Genomic DNA, 21219 nt, shown 5'->3' on the forward strand with positions numbered 1-21219 from the left:
CTCCTGAGATATTTTATCAAAGTTTCCAAAAACTCTCATAAATAGTGAATTTTGGGGGAAAATGTCTTTGCTGGCTCCCAAAGAACGCACGCTGTGTATGTCACCAGCACAGTACTACCAGGAGCAAGCAGCAACACACAGAACCTACTTTTTACCACATTTACTGAAACTTTAAGAGGTGAAGGTGCAGAACACTGGCTGCTCACAGGAAAACTCACTGCTTTTCTTCCTCAAGATGTGGCTTTGTGGAGGTTTCAGAATAGATGCACTTTTATGTGCTGTTCAACTCTTGGAAGTTATTCTGAGCTGAGAGCCCTTAACACTGCAGTCCTGGGTCTACAGGGCAAACAGCATCATCAGTACGTGCAGTCTTAGCTCCCTCACATGCTTTCATGTGCCATGAAAGAGTCAAGGTGGTTTTACTGAACCCGTGGCTATTAAATCTCCCCTTCTGAAAAGGCTCCAGAGGAGGACACATCCCACCTTGCAGCAGCATTGACTCCAGGCTCGTGACACCAACACACCTGAGAGATAACGTGCTGGGGCACACAGCCCTAATGCTCTGTGCAGAGCAAAGAGGAAATGGAAATGCTGGGACAAGCATTTTGGCACAGCTTCTTGGCTGGGCTAAAGGTTTATTCCTGTGATGCTGCTTTCCTGCAGACTAAGGAAAATTAAATTTAGCACTTTGCAAATAAATAGGTTAACGCTGAAAGGACACTATTTAGGAATTTACTGCTTACAGCAGCCTCAGAGATTATAGATCCATCACCATCTATTACCTTGCTAGTTACTGCTTCCACTCCGTCTATCTTCCCTACTTACAGAATGGTCCTTTCATCAGGTCTTTTTCTCTTCCGACTTGAAACTGCCATCACTCTAATGGAATTATATGAAGAAAAACAACTTGGGGCTGTAGTGATGATGCCAAAAAGCCAAGGACATCTCCTGTGCTTTCCTAGGATGACACAGTGAGATTCGTGCCTGAGACATGCACAGATGTCTGACAACCTCCTGGGAAGTACAGCGAGGGACAGATGTTTACACACATGTCCAAAACCTCTGGGCCATTGTGCAACTGCCACCTGAGCCTTTTCAACACCCAGGAACACAAGAGCTTTGGCAGGCACCAACAAAACAACAGCTGACTGGTAACCCTTGCTGCAGATTCATCACAGCTACGTTGCATGTGGCAGGAGAGCTAGTCACTGAATGCACCGCCGTGATTATAAACCCCCACCTCGCTCTGCATGTACCTCTTCCACCATCTCATTTATACAAAAATCATCTGCAGACAGTCCCCAAGCCAGAGTCAGATACATCCCAGAAATGCAAAGTGACGGCCAACACATGAAACACTCTCCAGAGCCTTCCACTAAGACAACCACTTTGCTTTAAGGTTGAAATCTATGTCAGCTCTCCAGAACATGGTTGAGATAGATCCACTGTTATCAGCTACCTACTTCAGCTCAACCTGAATACAGATTAGGGGGAAATTAAAGTTTTTAAGTCTCAGTTTGATATATTCTCTCCCAGATACAGGCAGACAGGCAGGTCTTCTTCTGGAAGCTAGAGATGCCATCAAAAGACAATCTTGGATTGACTAAAGCTGGAGGTCATCCTCCGCCCTCCAACTACCTGCTCCCCCATGGAGGAGAAAGCAGGAACATGATTTAGCTATGAATCCTTATAAGATAGAACTGACATAAAATACCTTTCTGCACTGCTTCCTCAAAGGCTGTTCTCATGCAATTGGCAAAAAGAAAATACATTAAATCCAAAGTCCTGAAACAGTCCTAAGTTACTTCCTGACACAAGGGGTAGAATGAATGTTTTTTGTGTGTGGAGTTAGGATCATTCGTGCGCTCGTTTGTCTGAAGCAAATGTGAGAACAGGGAAGGGTTTTTCACCATGCAGATGAATAAAGACAGTTCATCCAATATTAAATCATAACATTAATCCGTATCCTTGTTAAGCATAACGTGAAGAGCTGAGCTGCAAAAACTGTTGTTCTGTAGCACAGAACAGGACCCACCAGAATCACAGCAGCCATAACCAAGCTCTCCAGAAGGATTTTCAGTGTACTGCTGCATTCTGTCATTGCTCTACAGATTCAGCACCACGACAAGGACACCAGCATTAACAGATTGATATTGCATCACTGCCAGGACATGTTATGAGCTGGAGAGCCTGTGTGGCACCTCGTGCTTAAGACTCCCCGATGCTGTGAAGTGCTTCATACCTTCAAGAAATGCCATGACTGAATGCTTGATGTGCTCCCAACCCTCTCCAGCAATAACTGCCTCCAGAGAAGGGATGCCTTGGAGCAAAGCAAAAGGTATGCTCACAGTGGTTGTTAGCTTTGCTTTCCTCTCAAAAAAGAAAATGTTAAGAGACCTGTTTAGGTAAAGGTCTCGGGGAACACCCAAACACAGCAGAGACTGGGGTCCCACGAAGAAGAGCTGCCTAACAAGCTTTGAAATATGGGCTGTTATCTCAAACTGGCAAGCCAGTTCATGGTTAAGAGCCATGTAGTAACTGAGCAGTTAGGCTTTGAAACATGAAAGCAATACAAAGATGACACAGGAACACATAGCCGTGAGATCCCATCTGTCTCACTCTGATGGTGGCTACCAAAGGCAACCTGTGACCATGAGAACCCATTCTCTGCTCCTCACTATTCCCCCACTGCATCCCTCCCCACTCCCCTGCCAAGCCTTGTGGGAAAGGGGGAGTTAACCAAACTAAATTTATGCTGACAACTTTCAACTCTGAAATCCTAGATGAGGGCACCACAGGCATTTACATTCACAACAAATAAGAGAAGACCTTGATATAAGCCCAGATCCACTCTTCAGATGGAGGCAACAGATGTCCCAAAACCATGCCAGAATCTTCTGCTGTGTCTCCTTATTTGTGAACAGGTTTTTAATACGCACAAACACACACCCTCTTCCCTGGAGCTTAGAAAATCTTTTGCCCCAGTCAAGCACGGGTAGTAGCTACAAATCCCAGGGCAAGAGATAAGTCCTAATTATGTTTGTGTTCAAACAACGTGCTGCTTACTTGAGAAAGAAGAGAGGGAGCAGCTGCCACTCGCTCTCACTGATGGCTTTGTGCAGGCTGAGCTGTGCTGCTATGACCTGGGGCACTCACAGCTGGTGGGTGCTTTGCTGGATGTTGCCAGCTGCACCTCACCTCAGAGCTGTTTCCTGGAGCTAACTGCTTTTCCCAGAGGTCTTCTCACAAACCTGTTTCTGGAGCACAGAGGGAAAAAGTGAAGGAGTGATACAAAAGCCATCTTGAAGTACCTTGGCAATGCTTCAACTGTGTGCTCCCTGCACCACCAACCAGTCCTCACAGGCAGCTAATAAGAGGCTTCAGGGATGTCTGTGCGGGATCACAAGTGGAGGAGAGGGCCACAAGGGTTGCTGAAGTCTGTAACACCATTTGTCACACAGGGATGGCACAAAGAGGATGTCATGACAGTCTCGCTGTGGCTGAGAATGCTGACCAGCACCAGCACAGAGGCTCAGAACTGACCTAAGGCAAGAGAGATAGCCTGTACCCTTGTCCTCATGTCCAAAGACAGACTGTGGAACTAACTGCCTGGGAAGATGGCAGAGATGTGGAGTACCCAGAAACTCAACACTTTTCCCCTGCAAAGGGATAAAATCCTCCAGCAATTTCCATTCCTTTTTATGTGCAGCTTTGAACACAACCATACACAAGCAACCAGCAGAATTGTGGTTTGCTGACTTGGCTCTGCGTGCTCTGCAAAGTCACCACAGAGCAGCCAGGGAAGCAGCAAGTGTGCATCAAAAGCTGCTTTGCAAAACACCCATTCCATGGGTGCTGAGGCCTCGGTATTCCCCCGTTGCCCAGACTCAAAGGCATCACCTTTTCCTTCAAGAGCACTGATCACACAGGCTCTAAGTAGAACACATTTTGAAACTATCAGACACTAAAATAAATGCATAAATTGAACAAACTGAAGAGATTTAATACCAGGTGAAGGTGGTGGGTACTCCCAGAAAAGGAAAGAAGGAAAGGAGCAGACTTGCTGCTCCAGGCCCTCAGCACCACACGTCTTCAATCCGCTCACACACAGCTTCCCCACCACAGAACATTTTGACTTCAAACTGCTGTGGAAGTCTGTGAATGGTAACTCAGGGCAAACAGGAGATTGCAGGGGGGACAACCTGAACCTCAGACGGCACCTGGGAACCAACCTCACATTTCCTGCCCAAAACAGGCCTGCTTTTGTGAAGCAGGTGGGTTATGCAGCTGCCTCACAGTAACACATCACTGACTCCAAGAGAGAGGATGCACCCATCAGCAAGACAACTCTCTGACCTTTCAGAGGGCCCTACACATACCACCCTCCTGCTAGTCAGGAAAGACTCAGCCACTGGGATAATTCTCCATCATCAGCAGCATTAATTACCTGCATGGCTGGGTCTTCCCTGGCAAACTCACAGGCATGGCAGGGAATGGAAGCAAGCAGTGCCAACACACCGAAAACGGGTATTGTGCCAGACAGACAGGTAACAGGGGAGTGTATTCCCCAGCCCAAAGCTCCTTTATGTTCCACATCAGCACAGTCTATTTATCCTCACAACAGCCTAATGACATTGGCAGGAGCATCATCCACCTCCTAAGGGTGGGAAACGAGCACTGACTTTGCTCAGTTGGAACGAGGCTTCAGCCCTGCCCCTGAAGTCTTGGAGCAGCAATGTTTTGCTCAGAAATACAGCAGAAAAAGAAACTTCTCTGTTAAATCTCTGCTATCCTTGAGGTGACTGGTATGAAAGAAGGGAAAAACCCTATCCTGCACTGGGGTATAGGCAATTGTTAAGGGAAGCACATGCAGCAAGAGAGGAATTGTGTCTTCCCACAATGCATGAGAAAGAGCAGAATAAGATGAAGAATCCCAGACTGGTTTGGGTTGGAAGCGCCCTTAAAGCTCATCCAGTTCCAACCCCCTGCCACAGGCAGGGACACCTTCCACTAGAGCAGGTTGCTCCAAGCTCCTGTGTCCAACCTGGCCTTGAACACTGCCAGGGATGGGGCAGCCACAGCTTCTCTGGGTAACTTATTCCAGTGTAACAGACAGCATCAAGAATGAAAGTTAGGTCCTACCATGAAACAGGCTGCCACAATAGCTGGAATTAAATGATGCGTAGGAAGTCTAAATGCAGGATTTGCTGCTGTAACACCACAGATTGCTGAACAGCTCATGTTTTGGAGCTGATTAGTGCAACCCAAGATGGGTCCTTGCTGACCCTTCCAGGAATCCCAGCGCAATGATCCGTCAGGAAGGCGTTGTGCTCACACGGCGCAGCCGGTGCTCCCAGAGCTAAGCAGAAATCAAGCTTCCAACAACCACACAGGCAAATTGAAAGCTAAATATAACTTGCAATTAACAAGAATGAGGAGTTAACAGAGGCCTACATTCTCTCATCAATCTCTTGCTGCCTGGCCTGCTCCACCAGTGAGCCCCATTGTTAGTTGTGATTGTGTGCACAAGAGTGCAAGAGGGCTGCTGGAGGAAGAGCACTCCAAAACTGTAATTTCTTTCTCTCCTCGAGACTCATCAAGGGTGAGGAGGAGCAGGAGAGGGGAGAAGACAGAGATGCAGAAAGAAACAAACAGCTAGAACATGCTTCTCAGAGATACTCTGCTGGGTTCAAGGAGGAAATAACTGAAGCTGCAGGTATGCCACGCATGGGGACTCAGATTCAGAGCTCCCAACAGTGCTGTCAGCTTCAAGACAAAACAAGAGCCCTCAAGCAAACAAAAGTCTCTGTATTAACCATCCTGCTTATTTTAAGATGTACATGGTTCACTGGCGCACCTTGGCCAAACTGATGCTAAAGCTGCACTGGAATATCTGCAGATTGTCTCTCTATACACATGTAACCACATGAGTTTCCAAAGAATCACAGAATGGACTGTGCTGGAAGGGACCTTAAAGATCATTTGGCTCCAACCCCCTGCACAGGCAGGGACACCTTCCATTAGACCAGATTGCTCTATGCTCTGGTCAATCTGGCCTGCTTTTATCCTCCCTCTCCCCCTGCTCCCAGTCTGTCAGCATCACCTTGTTTGAAAAGTAGCCCCAAGTTCTTTATTATTCAATCCAGCTTTATTCCCCTCCTCAATAAAGGAGGATTAAGCTGTTACTTCTTGTGCACATAGCTGCTGTGTTGCATTTTACACACCTCATCAATATAAACGCAACAGGACAGCAGGGGACACAAGTGATGGGCAAGCAAAGGAAGCCTGGGAAGTTAAAGGTGGTGCCTGTACTTCCACCATACCTTACTTCCATACAAAGCCTTTTTCCTTTTCACCCCCACTATGTTCTGCCTCTGCACCCATGGTGAACCACATCAGAACCGCTTCAGATTGACTTGAACTTTGATACTGACAGTTCCCCTTACAGATCTGCAAACCAATTCTATGTAAGTCCTTAAAGAGTACATCAGAGACAGTGTGTGCCACTGGCTGTTAATTTAACAGTCTGCAGAAAAGCTGCTGATTTTATGACCATATTACCAGTCCAACAGGACACCAGTAAAGGTTTTATTTTGCGGCAAGAAGTGCCAGCCTTGTAGCTGGCAACCTTCTCAAGATGCTTCTGGTTTTCCTTGCTGTCTCGTATCTTGGGTACTCCCTTTCAAGGCATAAAGCCTCCCAACTTGGGGATGCTCTTCAATGAATTACTGCTGGTGTTTGCATTTCTATTTGATAACTTTGACAGGAATTAACACCACGGGTGAGATTTGGAAGCAGAGAGGGTTCTGTACTCTGCAAGGCTGGGCTCTGAGGATACAGAGAATATCTGTCTACAGGCAGCCTTTTGGCCAGGCCTACTTATGAGCTCAAGTAACACCGCTGTGATACAGGAAGGGTTTTGTCAGCCTCACCTTCTTTGTGAAGCAGCTTAGACCCAAATAATTTATACATGAATTACTAAGAAACCTGAGCATTGCTTTCTGGGAAACTAGAGGAATCTGAAACCACAAAGATTCCAAACACTGTCAGATTTGATGTAGCTGTTACATAGGGTCAGGTCAATGACCATTTCAGTCCAGCATCCTAACAAGAAAGTCCACATTCATGCCACAAGAGTGGAAACATCACACTTAACCTGAAGCACAGTGAATAATCTCTTCACTTAACCCTTTATTCCCAAGTATTTCCGGAGGACATAGTTCAGTGTTGCCAGGTACAGCAGCAGCAAAGCCATACGGAGACACAACCCCCAAAATAAGCAGCATGCATGGGCATTTTCTTCCTTTATAGCAAGAATCTGCCTTTACACCTCAATGCAGAGAGCAGTGCACGTCCTTGCTTATGGTAAATGTGAACATTTAATGTAAAACTAATTATTATTATTTGTCCACAAAGTATCTTACCATTTCAGAATTCCTGCTCTCAGCAGTACCTTGAAGCCACAGGGTCTATTAAATGAAAGGATTTCCACTCTTTTCATTTTAAATTCACTGGTTTCCGATGCTTTGGCTGGGGCTGTGTCTTTAGGCACACAGAAAGAAAGAGCCCATGATTCAATTTTTCTACACTGTTTGTTCATTTGTACAAGTGTCTCCAAATCATCTCCTCTTCAAATTTGACCAGTCTCTCTGTTTACCAAAAGACTTTCTTTGTCTGAAACAATTGTCATTGCCTTTCTAAAGACCTCATTTCCTTACTCTCATTCAGGATCTAGCCAGAGACAAGGGTAAACAGCACGATGTACACACGGCCAAGCAATGACATCCTGATTCACCACTGCTTAATTCCAAGTTGGCTACAATGGTACTGAGGCTCCACAGTGATGTGTGTTTGTTTTAAAAGGTATCTTTAATGGATTGTTACAAAGGAATCAAGGCAGCTCTTGGCTACCTCATGGGTGGGCTGACCTTGACACACCAGTCAAGCATTACGCAGAACACAAAGTCTGTCATGGCCTAACACGTCTAATGTACCAGCAACCAGAACAGAATGCCAGTCTGTTAAGTGCCCCAATAACTATAATGCATTGCATAGCACAAAAAAAATAAAACCATCAGAAACTAAACTGTGGTGAGGAATCTGTAACACTGCTTTCCGCAGTGTTTAATTAAAAGAATATAAAAGAGCAAGCAAGCGAGAGCTGTGAAATCTGAGCTGCACCTCGCTGCCTACGCACTCACACACCGAGGGTCTGGAAATCACTGGAACATCCTTCAAGTTGATGAGCTCATCTGTTGCATCGATATGGATCGCCAATAAATACTGGTATGGTTTCATTGGAATTCAGTGCTCATTTATAGATGCATCTATATTCACAGCATGGCACTGCGATTAACCCTTTCACTGAAGCTGTAATGCCAGTTAACATGAGCTGGCTGGACACATACAGCAGGTGCATAATAAGCTCTACTACCGTCCCTTGGTCAGGAAAAATCAAGCCCATCTTTCGTCTTCATTTAGCTTTGAAGGGGTTACATTACAGTAGCTCCTACTGCATCTCTGCTACTGAAGCCCCCCTGAAAATAAATGTCACCAGCAGCGCTACTGAAATATGCTCTAAAGTTTGCAGGCAAACCACAGAAGCTTGTAAAGTGCCAGGGGATTTCTCTGGTTTAATTATATAGACCCTATTCCATAAAGTGCTTGAATGGAATAAATACAAATAGCATTCCCTGCTTTGTGACCTCTCTGGGTTAACGAAATGCACACAAACACCCACAGTCTGCTCCGGCTCAGAAATTCCACAGCATAAACACACAACCTCGCTGGAAGCTGGAGCCGGGTTTCAAGCCTTGGTACATACATGAGGACCGGCTGCTTGGACTCAGCAAGGAAATAATTTGTTGTTTATTTTCTACTGCTATTCTAAGCTGCAGACAGTGGGAATTGTTTGCAATGGACTGAAGAGGGAGAAGGAGTCCGAGATTTTGTTGTTCAGGCTCTAAGTAGCAAATCTGCTTCTGCTATCTGAAGAGGTGTATGTGAAGTAAGAGAAGCTGAGGAATTCCTCAAATCAATAAGCAACCCACCCTTGGCTTTGAGAAGAAAACGGAGTGTTTGGAGAGGAACCTGTACTTTAATTATTCACTTTCCTGCATGTAAATTATTTCTGTTGCCATGACATGAAGAAGAATTTGATCCTACTGGAGACAAACTACCAAGATACCAGTTACTGTTCATGTGGCCAGTATGCAGTTTTCTCTTGTTCTCTTACCTTGTCCAAGCACACCATCCTTCCTATGACACAGAAAGAACTGTTAGCTGTTCTGTCTGGCCACAGCACCCAACAGACATCTCCAGGAGTCTGCTGAAGTTTCACTCACTAAGCATTCAACACTACAGATGGAGGTGATAGAGCCAACAGCACTGCACCATCTCAACAGAGAACTGTTTTCAGGATTCAAGGATAGTACCTTAAAACCAACAGACTTTCTCCTCCCTGGACATTGAGCTTTCTTTTCTTGCTGCCATTTGTCTCAGTCCAGAACCCTCATAAGGCCAAGTAATACAAGTGGTTTGGGGATATTTTCCTATTTTTACTAAGGATCCAAGGTGCTGTCTTCTACTTACCCTCACTTGGCTTTTTATTGGTTTGTTGTGGTTTTTTTTCTGAGGCTCTGAAGTTGCAGAACAGGAAAACGTTTGTCCCGTCATGTGAAGAAACAATACTGCAGCGATTGATATGTGGCACACAGCTGTAGGTCTCCAGAAACAGAACTTCTCCAGCTCCTGCTTGTAAAGTTCTCTTATACTGAACACCTCCCAAGCCCTCATCCTTCTCATAATGAGACTCACTGCAGGGGGATCAGTGGGGACAGGTACTATTTTTAGGTGCTAATTGTGTTTGCCAATGAGAAGGAGAGAGTTCTCCTGCTGACCTGTAAACTGGGGCTGTTGACACTTGAACCAAGGCAATGAAAGAACTTAACAGCTTGGTGACTCTCATGTCACACCTCTGCTCTCTACTGCATCAGCTCAACTGTGGTAGCTGGAAGGTAACAGAAGAAAAACAGCATCTATCAAGCCACAAGCCAACCTCAGACCACCTAGCTAGACCAATAAAAGCATCAGACTGACAGAAGACAGACTGTTATTGCTACTCATCTGTGCTGTTCACGTAAATGGCACTTCACACACACAAGGATGAGTTGCTGCTCAAAAGGGATTCCAATTTACATAAAGACGAGATGATGACACGCAGACAAGCTAGAGGATAGCAAAGGCACTAAGGACATATATCTCGTGGTGAAGTAAGGATAAAACCTTGATGTTACATAAGGTTTTATTGCCGCAGCGTATATAACTGGTACTACAAAGAGGTGAAGTGCAAGGCCAGATGCCTTAGGTATTATGCACACATAGTCTCTTCTCTTTATTCCTTACTTTGATATGTAAGTAGGAGATCAGATGTCAAACCTTCTAGAGTCATTTTTTAAAAGAAGAAAGGATCTTTACTTTGCTCCTAAGGAACACCCTGTCACATAGCAGGGGCGGGAGTTATTTTCCACTCTGATCCCTGGGAAAAAGCAAATACATTCCAGCATGCTGAAAACCATGAACCCACAGAAGCATGTGCAGACCTACCTTAAAAAGCAGGCAGTCCCCTTGGTGCTCGGCATAAATGGAGGTGAGGCGGTACTGGTTCTCAGTCGTGATGTCGATCTGGTAGCCTGTTAGTGTGTAGCACACCTTGCGAAACTCCTGGATCTTGGTCTGGAAAACTTCTTTCAGACGCTGGTTCTTCAGTTCTGCACTTTCCACTTGCTTCTTCAGCTCTGTGTAAGGGGAGGGAACGGGTACATTCTCAGATGTCGTCAGCACAGAGCCCTTGTGCTGTATTTACAGTGCTACCCAAACCAAGTGAATGGAAAAGGTTAATTACATTACAATTAAGCAGGCAGAGTAAAGAAAGAGGTAAACCAGATTCCTCTCCTCAGGGCCCCAGCAGGCCAAAGGATAATAAACTGGGAAATAAGGAACACAGACATGTCTTAGTGGGATGGATTCTTCTTTTGCTCAGCTAGCTTTTTAACACCATACTATGAAATTCAACACCATAGCATCCATTTGAACACGCATCCATTTTCTACATGGAACCCAAGAGAAGGGTGTTACTCTATTGAAGCAGGAAAGTGGAAAAATGGTAAGAAATATGCCTCTGTAAGGTTGCATCAAGAAGAAGCTGCTCCCCGGCCCTGGTTGCTTCAAGAGGGAAATCTGCAACATACTCTTGATTGGACTGTAAGTGCTTTGATCTCACATTGACGTGCTGCTTAGGAATCCCTCCACATTCAGGAAGGGGTTTTCAGCGTGATAAAAAGCCTGAAGAGCACCACTGCCTCTTTGCATTTGCTACCTTAACTGGACTAGTCCCTAGAAGAGCGGTCCTGGGAGACTGCCTGCCACTCACCCCGTATTTTATTGCTACAAAGGGAGCTGCCAGTAACTGTGAATCCTTCAAGAGGATACACAATTACCATGAATCTTTCGCCCAAGGTGTCTTCCGAGTAATTAGACCTCGATTTATCCCCCCATTAATTACAGAGATAGGCTTTATTTTAATATACACTAGAGATGTCTCCCAAGTCAGGCTGTTTTATCAACAGTGCAGACCAGGGTTAGGAACAAAACCTGATTCTTTCTAACAGAAAACAAATAGACTTCCTCCCTCAGATACCTCTTTGTCATTCTGAGGATTAAGGCTTTGGCTGTGCTGTGATTAGAGATACAATTACAGCACGTGTGGGCCACAGGTCTTTATTTTAGCTAGATCAGGGTCCAACAGTATGACAGCAGAAACTTCAGAGCAAGTTGACTGCCTGAGTATGAAGGAAGATTTGGGGCTGGGCTTATACAGCCAATGCTAAAGCACTGTTATTTCCCAAGCAAGCTGGAAAGGTTTTTGCTTGAGTATTTAACTGAGAAGTGTTTCCACTGGCTCCAATGGAGGATGGCAACTTCAAAGCCATGGACTTGCCTATGATTCACCTCTGAGCAGTTGCAAGCCCACCAGGAGAAAGCGAGACTCCTCTTATCTTTGGCACTGCTTTAGTGAGGTGCTCTGTGTGGGACAAAAGGATAATTCAATGTGTTAAGTTAAAGTGCCTTAAATGCCACTGAGGGTGGCCCTGCTCAGAAGTACTTTGGCCTTAATCCAATTCAGCTTAATCCCTGGGCAAGGATGAGATCTCTTTAATGGTTAAAGAGAACTACATGTCCCTTCACTTCTGAGTGAAAGCATCCACATAAGGAGAGTTAATGCTGGCCGACTCTTTACCTATGGTTAATTCAGCACCACCTTCCTGAGTGGCTCGTGGAGATGATGCACAAGCAAAACATGCCCTTTAGTCCTGGTATCCCTGCAGCTGTACCTTGCTTTATCAAGAGGACCAAGCCAGTCCTAGGGAACATCAGCAGTTTGTTCAGTAAAACACTCTTAATATAGGGAACCCACCAACTGCTCAAGGATATAAGGGATACAGAGTATCCAAACCCTGCTTACAGGCCCAAAGACTTACACCCTGCCCCTTCTCATAAGCTTGAAAAGGCTGTGCATTTCCTGACCACACACATTCCCATTCATACCAAGCTCACCACCGTGTGATTAACTCAGCCCTTCCTGGGATTGTTAGAACCTTCTTCCCATTATCTCATCTGGGTCTGGTCTTTGATTAAGCAAGTAATCAGCCTCTGAAATCAGGAGGTTAATTGGCAGCTCTGACCTCAATATCCTCACAGTCTTCATTTGGCCACACAACTGTTAAGGACAAAATCCTATATATGAAAGTAAAAATTCAGTGACCACACTGCAGTGGTAAATAACCTTTTGTCACTGTCAGAGAGCACTGCCTTTAATATATAGCACATGTCCAAGGGCAGTATTTTTTTCCCTAATAAATGCAGTCTAGCCTTGGAAAAGTAAATCTGCCTTTTCCTACTGCATCTCAGAGGCCGCATTTCCTGACTTTTATAACCTTGGAGGTGGATGGCACCCTAATTCATGAACTCCTTGAACAGCTTTCATTATTCATGAAGAGTTAGCGCCTTGTCCACTGTTTTATCTCTCAGACTTAGTACTGCTAAAAGCCATCATGAGCATTCTCACACAGGTTGGGTTGCAGCCTTATCACACACCCAACAAGCAGACACTCAACTAGGTTAGAACTGGACTAGCTAGACCACAACCATATGAATCTAGAACAGCAACTAACTGATGGCAACTGATTCCCTTCACTACTCTCAGGGTGCAGATGGAAACTTGAATCAAGTGTTTTATGCAAGAAATCCCAAGCTTTTCAATTTAACTGAAGGACTGGCAAGCCTTCACTCTCAAGAGCATGCCCTCACCTCTTCCCTGTTGTTCCTCCTGGCCCTCTTTCCATTGCCTGCAGCAGTTCTGGTGTATTACTGTGTCAGCCATCCTGTCTGAAGGAATTCATCTGCATGAAAAAACTCATCCCCCTGTTAGAGATGCCTTGTGTCAGCCACTGGCACAATGTGCTGAACTCGGTAACTGCTAATGTAGATGCAGCCAAATGTGCCAGCACCTGCCAGGGATGGGATAAAGCCTTGTCATTCCCTTCATGGCTCCATTAGCAATTCCCTAACAGTGTTTCTTCAGCTTGCGGTTGGGGCAGAAGAAAACAAGCAGGGACAGGGACACGAGAGGAATACCTGAGTTTGCAGCTGCCCCCAGTGAAAGGTCCACTGGACCCTGACTGTAAAGCAGAGATCACTCTTCCTTTGGACCCAATTCAACTGCAGTCCTCAGTAGTTCAGTTACAGCCACTGCTGCCCCCACCTCCTCCAGTATTTATCCCATGGAAAAAATCCAACTAGGGGATATTCCCAGGTTAACTCAGGACAACACTTAGGACTTTGTTTACTCCCCTGCTTTCCACTGAGGGCTCTGCCAACTCAACCAAGAAGCCACATTGTGAGGAGGATTCACAGAAGAGGAACTTGACAGGAAGGTAACCTGAGATTTGAGAAATGTAGGATGGGATCCCACTGCTGAAACAAAGCTGTATGAGATGCCCTGGGATATTTTTCAGGGCTTCCTTACCTCACTTCTGGAGGTTCTGTGTCATACCAGCCAGCCCCACACTAACATCTCAGGCACTCTGGGGTGTCTAAATTGGCAGAGTATGTTCGTTTTAGGTACTGGGTACCTGTGTAGCCTCTCTGCACCATGGATGTGTCCATGTATGGCCCTGGCACTGCAGATTCCCTGCACCCAGAGAACAGCACGAGCAGCATATGCACTGCCTTGGGTTCAGCAATTAATCTTTCTAATTTTTCCCCCACCGAGTGCAGATGTTAAGCTAAGAGGCAGCTCATTGTTTGCTCTGAATCTGAATTCAGAGATGTGATGGTGCCAGTTCTTAAGCCTCACCTAAATACGACCGATTCCCACCAAATCTCCAGCACTGTCAGAAAAAATTGATTTAAAAGTCATCGTCTGCACAGAATGCAACTTAAGTGTGCATTTAAGGCACAGCCACAGAGCGTTTAAGGCACAGCCACAGAGACCACTGAACAGAGGGAGATGGTTTTGAGTTGCATTAACAGAGCAGCATTACCAATTCCAGCTGCGGAACACTGAACGTTTTGATCCTTTAAGATCTGTCACAACTTCTGGAGAATTAGATTTCATTAAATCTTTAAAAGACAGTGTTTGAAAACTAAAATCCCTGTATTTAAAGTACCCGTTTGAGTTCCTGTGCTCGACTCTGTTACATTTGCATAAAACAGGGGAGAGAAGCTGTAGCTCTGCAGAAGCCATGGACGGGGTAAGTCACACCACAAACATCCTTCATCCCAGAGAAGTGATACCGAAGCATCCCTCACTGAAGTGTGAATGAAACAAGTAAGAACTGGGAAAATAAGCACGAGATCTGGCAGGCTATGCCTTGGTCAGGGATAACGACTGGCTGTTTACCTTGTGTAGAAGAAACATAAATGGGAGCAGAGAGAACAGGAATATATATGGAAAACATACTGCGCCATCTCCTTTGTATTCAGGTCAAGAAACTGTACAAAAAGTTGCTGGTCCTGAAAAGTTTGATGGAGGAAAAAAAGCCCTCCTTGAAAAAAGTCATTAACCTGTTACAAAATTAATAGTGCCAAATGATTAAGCTTCCCCTAATGATGCTGCTTCTTGAAACACCTTGTATTTTCACACACTTATATCGACTTTAATGAATAATTCAAACTATTTTGGGTAAATAAATAAAATATGAGTTGGGCTTTTTTTGGTCTCTTATCGAAAATGTCACTGCTTTTTATTCCATTGCCTTTACACTCCTTACATCTGAAAACGCTCACAGCTGCCTGGAAATACCACAGCTTTGGCTCTTGCTCCGAGTTCAGCGTGGTCAATCAATAGCAATAGCAGTCTGTACACCAAAGGACACCAAATCCACGCTTAACCGCAGGGAAAGAGGAGGAAACAATGTGGCTCTCAGCATGCCGAAAGTAGCATGAAATTAAATGTATCACTACTCTTTTCCAGGAAAACACAAATTTGTTCTGCCCATCCTCAAAGATGCCACAAGCCATGTAGCTGCATTAATTCAGTTGTGATCACAGCTAGTATCTGTCTCTCTCTCACAAAGGCCTGAAGTCCTTTCTAACTCTCCATTAAAGGTTATTTTCCCTTAGTAACATATTTGGGGGTCACTCAGTCCAACACACATATTTACACGTGAAGTATTTACACATGAATTCCCATCCCCGCTCACCCTGCCAGAACGCCTCAGACAGATGCCACCCAACACTGCTATGAAGGATGCTGTACTTTTACCAACCCTGCTCTATTTAAACAACAAACTGCAGATTTTGTTTCATAGAATCCCAGACTGGTTTGGGCTGGAAGGATCCTTAAAGCTCATCCACTTCCAACCCTCTGCCACAGGCAGGGACACCTTCCACTAGAGCAGGTTGCTCCAAGCCCCTGTGTCCAACCTGGCCTTGAACACTGCCAGGGATGGGGCAGCCACAGCTTCTCTGGGCACCCTGTGCCAGCGCCTCAACACCCTCACAGTGAAGAACTTCTTTGTAACATCTCATCTCAATCTCTCCTCTTCCACTTTAAAACCATTCCCCTTGGTCCTATCGCTACGTGCCCTTGTTTCCAGCACACAAAAGGAATGCCAGTCCATCTTGCTCACCCAAGGTCTGTAATGGGAAGAGGAAATGCTATGTTCTCAATTCCAAAAAGCAAGGCTACAATTACCTTTATTCTCTCCCACCTACACAAGCTGCTTCTCTCCATTTCCACAATGCTGTGCCTGCCATGCAATGCCACTCATCAATCACCCCCACTTGTACCTCCAACCTGTTATTTAATTACGCTCTCCTATTCCAGGTCTGGCCTTCCCATCCCACTCTCTTTGTAACTGTACCACCATCCTTCTGCACCTGAACTCCTTTCAGCCATTGCCCTGCTCCAACCCAGCTGAAATTTTCTCTTCCAGCTTTAGTTTATGAGGAAGACTGTCTGGAAAAAAGAAAAAGAGAAGGCATTCTGTGCTATTCTGTGAAGGACACAATATAAAAGTAAATTGTATTGTATTAAATAAAGCCTAATAGAAGAAGAGCTGAGCATTTTCTGATGTAGGCAAGTTTATGACCATTGCTTTTGAGAAATAAAATTCGCTTTGCTAGATTTTATAGGTGTGTTTTATGCCCTGGGGGAGCGGGACCGCGCAGCCCGGCTGGTGCGGCAGCCCCACGCCACCCTTACTCGACCTTACAGTCTGGCAGGCTCACACTGCTCCCTGCAGAACTTGCAATTGGCGACGTTACGACCATGAATTATAAGTTTTCTTGAAGGTAAAAACAGCTTTATATTCAACAGACTGCACTGGCTGTTCAATTTTCAACCTAAGTGGTATTTATTTGATCAGTCAACAGTGGTTTATTTTTAAACCCTGCATGTACCATATGGCTCAGTGCACCTCCCAGTCCCCTCCTCCAGCCACCACTTGCCCTTCCAGCGGCTCAGGGAAGAGTTTTCAAAGGCAGCACACGACAAGCAAAGGTCTCCAGCACCATGGCCAGCTACAGCCCTTGCACTGCCCAAGAACCCTCCACTAAGAACATTTCCTGTGCTTCTCTTCAGTGAAGCTGGTTGTCTGAAGCCCCCATTTCAGACAACCCACGTTATCTTTCCAAGGCTGTAATTTCCTGGAAAGAAGTCCACAATTAACCTTTATCCTTAGATAACAAAGTAGCAAAGGACACCAGAAGGCTAGAGGTGAAAGAAACAGGACATTGAGGACCAGAAAGTTCCCATGAAACACTATGGAAGAGCATGAACTTTCTCTTGTAGCACCTACACACACATATAATATCAAATAGGATTAAGTAAAGGGTTCTTTTCTTCTTCTGATGACAGTAAGATTACCATGCAAGGTTTCAAAACTCACAATCACACTTGAAGTTGGCCTGTGTACAGGATTCAGCCCTGGCAGATGAACCAACACCGAGCAAAAGGCTCCTTTTGGGGATCCCAGCTTTCTGTGCCCTTCTTCTCCTTGTTGGCAAAGCTGTTTGAGTGGGGGAAAGCAGGAAACAAGTGCGCTTTAGGAAGCTCAGCTCAGCTCGTGTTGCTCTCACCGAAGGCAGTGAAGTGTTGTGTAAAAAGACCCTCGGTAGCTTTAAAATTACTGGTTTAACTGATGTGAGCAGCCTGCTTGCAGCAATACGCAACTCAGTGGGGATGGCAACACTCACCCCAGACACAGGATAAATTAACCTCAGGAGAGCTATTTTATTGCCCAAGGTGGAATCCACCAATTAGCATGATGCGGCACAAACCATTTGGAGGTTAGAACTGTCACACTGCTCATAAATCGTGAGCTGACCAGGAAGCCATCTCCCTCCATCCCTCGAATGATGATTAACATCTATCCACATTTCCCTTCCACACGGCAATTACAGACCAAGAGCACTCCCCAGAACAAAGTGATGTCAGTCAGAAGCTGGAGCTAGCCATTAACTTCAGATGCAAAAAATAGCCTCACCTTAAAAATACAAATACACCGTGTCACTTGAGTTCACGGGAAAGTAGTTATCCTCAGCTTCTAGAACAAGCCAGCAAGTATCAGGCACAGGTCTATCCAGCCTACCTGTTTTCCAGGTATAAAGAAAGTCACTGGGATTTTTATGGGCCGCAGTGCAAGGTGAGAACACGGGCACATTTGTATTGCTTGTCAGAGGAAGGGGAATCACTTCTGTGGTCTTGAAACTGCTCAAGTGTCTAATGTAAGCATTAATCCCAGGGACTATATAATTAACATATGTAATACGCACTGTTCATTACGTGGGGTGGTCTGAGAAGCATCTAATTTCCTCCCTGTCTGCTCACCTCCCCCTGTGCTCTGCCCATTATTTTGTTTCCACTGGCACATCACCACTATTACTCCTACCCCAACTCACCGGATGCTATTTAAACCTCTGAAACAGCAGCCAACATCTGCTATTAAAACAAACACACAGAAAACTGCTCCAGAAAGATTTGTTTGTTCCCTCTCAAAGTGAAGCTTTCTTGCAGGAGTTATAGCCATTCACAATGCAGGGTGGACAATATGCAATCGTGCATTAGAGAGTGCTTTGCAGTTTATTAGCTAATGATGTTCACCGAGGCTACAAACAGGAGCTTTTCACCATTGGCAAGAGATGATTTCAAGCTTTCCCAGGAGCAAAGCTGTTTTGCTCTTACTCCAGGAATTCTTTATGCTCGAATCCTGAAGCTGAGACTCATGGAAATGCTATTTTGACTCGTGATAGTGTCCAAGATTAGGTTGAGTATCTAGTCTCCCTCTCTTCCCTGCATAAAGATATTGTAGCTTTGCAGACAGATGGATCTAAATATAGAACTAAAACCTGAGGAGATTCCTCCCATTTCTAAAGCAGCTTATCAACTAAATATGTGGTGTAAGACAGAGTCTGAGATGGGACAGGGCACCACGCAGGCATCCTTAAGTTCTTACTTGGGATGCAGAGGCTGAACTCAAAACCCTGCAGACCCCCTGACTATTTGGAGCGTGGTTAGAAATAAGCCCATGCTGCTGCATGGAACTAAATCCCTTCTACCCATAAACTGCCTCTCTTCTTGACATTATAACGCTATTGCCATCTCCAGAACTCACTTTCTGCAGCCAAAGCCCAGTGCCTCCATCCTCTAGGTAAAGAGCAGCTCTGCTGAAAGGCCAGCCTGGCATTTCATTTGTTCCCATGGCCTGCGCTAATGGAAGTGATTCTGCTGTGCGCAGCGTGTGAGGCAGGCTGGAGGGGCACGGGAAAACACACACCAGTTTAGCCAGCACAGCGGGATGGAAGTACAATTGCAACAGATGAAGGCAGGTCTCTGCAGCACGCCACCTGATTTGTGTTTTTAATGGGAGAAGATTGTGGAGTTTGTTTTAGGGCTTTTGTGCCGAAGGAAATTAAGCTCTAAAAAGCCTCCACTCCTCCTATTCAACCGTTTTTTAACCCCCGTTTATCACTTTAATAGAGTTTTTCAAGTGTTGGCACTGCAATTGTATTGCTCCTGGCCTGAAAGCACTCTGGATGCCAACTAGTCAAACCTTCCCCAAACCCTCCTCTTTGCTCTTTGTACTCCTACAGCAGGCCCCAAAGGTACTTACTGTGCTCAAAATTCACACCACACGTTTCCTCTGTGCATTCCTCTCAGTGCCTTGGACCTCCTCTCACAGGACAGCAACTCTGCCCTTGTTTTATTGGCATATTTTTCATGTTCTACTTCATTTTCTGGTGTCCACTTTATGAAAACAATCCTTTAAAGGTGATTGTGCTGGAGCTGAATGAAACACCGGTTCAGCATGGAGAACAGCAGAACAGCAAGAGGGGAGGAAGAGCTTTCAAATAACAAAACTGCAGGAATGTGACACAGAAGTAAGGACAAGCAATCTTTTTTCCCTGAAGCATGAAAGATGTTTGGAAACAGAGCCATCTCCTGGATAACCAGGCTTTCAATCACGTTATTCCAGCCTCTGGAGCTCATGTTTCCATCACAGAAGTCTGAAGCGTTATTACAGATCAGGAGGGTTATTTCCCTTAACCTTGTGCTAATGTTCTGGAGCAAGAGGTAAAGGCTTGAAGTCTCCAGGCAATGCCCACAAACCTTCCCAAGCCTGGAGGCACACCCAAACCATCTCTGGGCAGAGAGATGAGAAAGGTAACATCTGTCTCAGCCCAAGTGCCAACTCTCCCCTCCTGATCCTGAATTATTCATCACATGCTAACTTCCAAGCCAGATCCATTTTAAATTTTTAAATATTTAATAATTGGGTGTTAAATATTCATGCAATTTTATTAGAAATTTGGGAAGATGGGCACTAGGGCTCTAATTGTTAAGTTCATCATAGGGACTGACTGGCTACTCACAGAGAATTTCTAGCTTCCAAGACAGGGAGAGGGAAGAAGAAAAAGGGCAAACCAAGTGTTTATGGACCTCCCTGACTGTAAATCACAAGAAACACAGATACCTGTGCCCTTTGTTTAAAAAGGAATCATCTTTTAATGAAAAAGCTGAGAAACCTACTCTGGGAACATGCTAGTAAGCCCTCAGCTGCAGTTTAAAGAGTTTAATTGCAGTGTCATAGAGAAAGATGTCCACCTTGGATACCTGCAGTGTATCTGGCTGGGAAAAGGACAGCTGAGCAGCCTCTGACTCCAAGAGCTACAAGGAAAACGTGGAATAGGTCTCAGCTGTGGTTCAGGGCAGATGCAGTGAAAGTTCAGCTCAACACACACCTAGAAGGAGACAGATTTCCCCCTTGATGCCTACTCAGAGAAGTCATCAGGATATAGTTTCTCCTGAGCAGGACTGACAACTTCATTCATTAAACATCCATGCTTGTTTCCTCCATATAGTTCCTGCAGACCATGCTTGCTTCTTTTCTACCCCTCCTCTTTAGTAGATGACATCACTTTAACCCTGATCCACGCAGAGAGCAAGCCCATGTTCCTGTCCCTCTCTATTATGAGGGCACGTTCCCAAGCATGCCAGAAATTGTATGGTTTACACAAAAGACAACACATAAGCCCTGGAATTATATGCAAATGAATGGATGTGCTCCTCACTTCTTATTATTACAACTTTGACTTTCCAACAACTGCATGGGGTGATTTCTGCCCCAGCTTTCAAACAAAGGGCATCTCTATGTT

At 45.2% G+C, this 21219-nt stretch overlaps 1 protein-coding gene across 4 annotated transcripts in view; it reads right to left on the reverse strand.

The window, feature by feature from the left end:
• The window catches only part of MAD1L1 (mitotic arrest deficient 1 like 1), a 369229-nt gene that overhangs the window by 80153 nt on the left and 267857 nt on the right, over positions 1–21219 (reverse strand). For 3 of the 4 annotated variants that reach the window (XM_061474043.1, XM_061474039.1, XM_061474042.1), the window contains one exon: positions 10606–10796. In XM_061474043.1, the coding sequence (XP_061330027.1) occupies positions 10606–10796 (191 nt within the window). Of the gene's footprint in view, positions 1–3066; positions 3258–10605; positions 10797–21219 lie in introns of all 4 variants that reach the window. The other variant, XR_009746997.1, reaches the window with a different exon arrangement.

This window comes from Pezoporus flaviventris, unplaced genomic scaffold (genome assembly GCF_033815535.1).
Source record: "Pezoporus flaviventris isolate CSIRO_AGI_PZ_B2104156 unplaced genomic scaffold, CSIRO_AGI_Pfla_v1 ptg000078l, whole genome shotgun sequence".
NCBI lineage: Eukaryota > Metazoa > Chordata > Aves > Psittaciformes > Psittacidae > Pezoporus > Pezoporus flaviventris.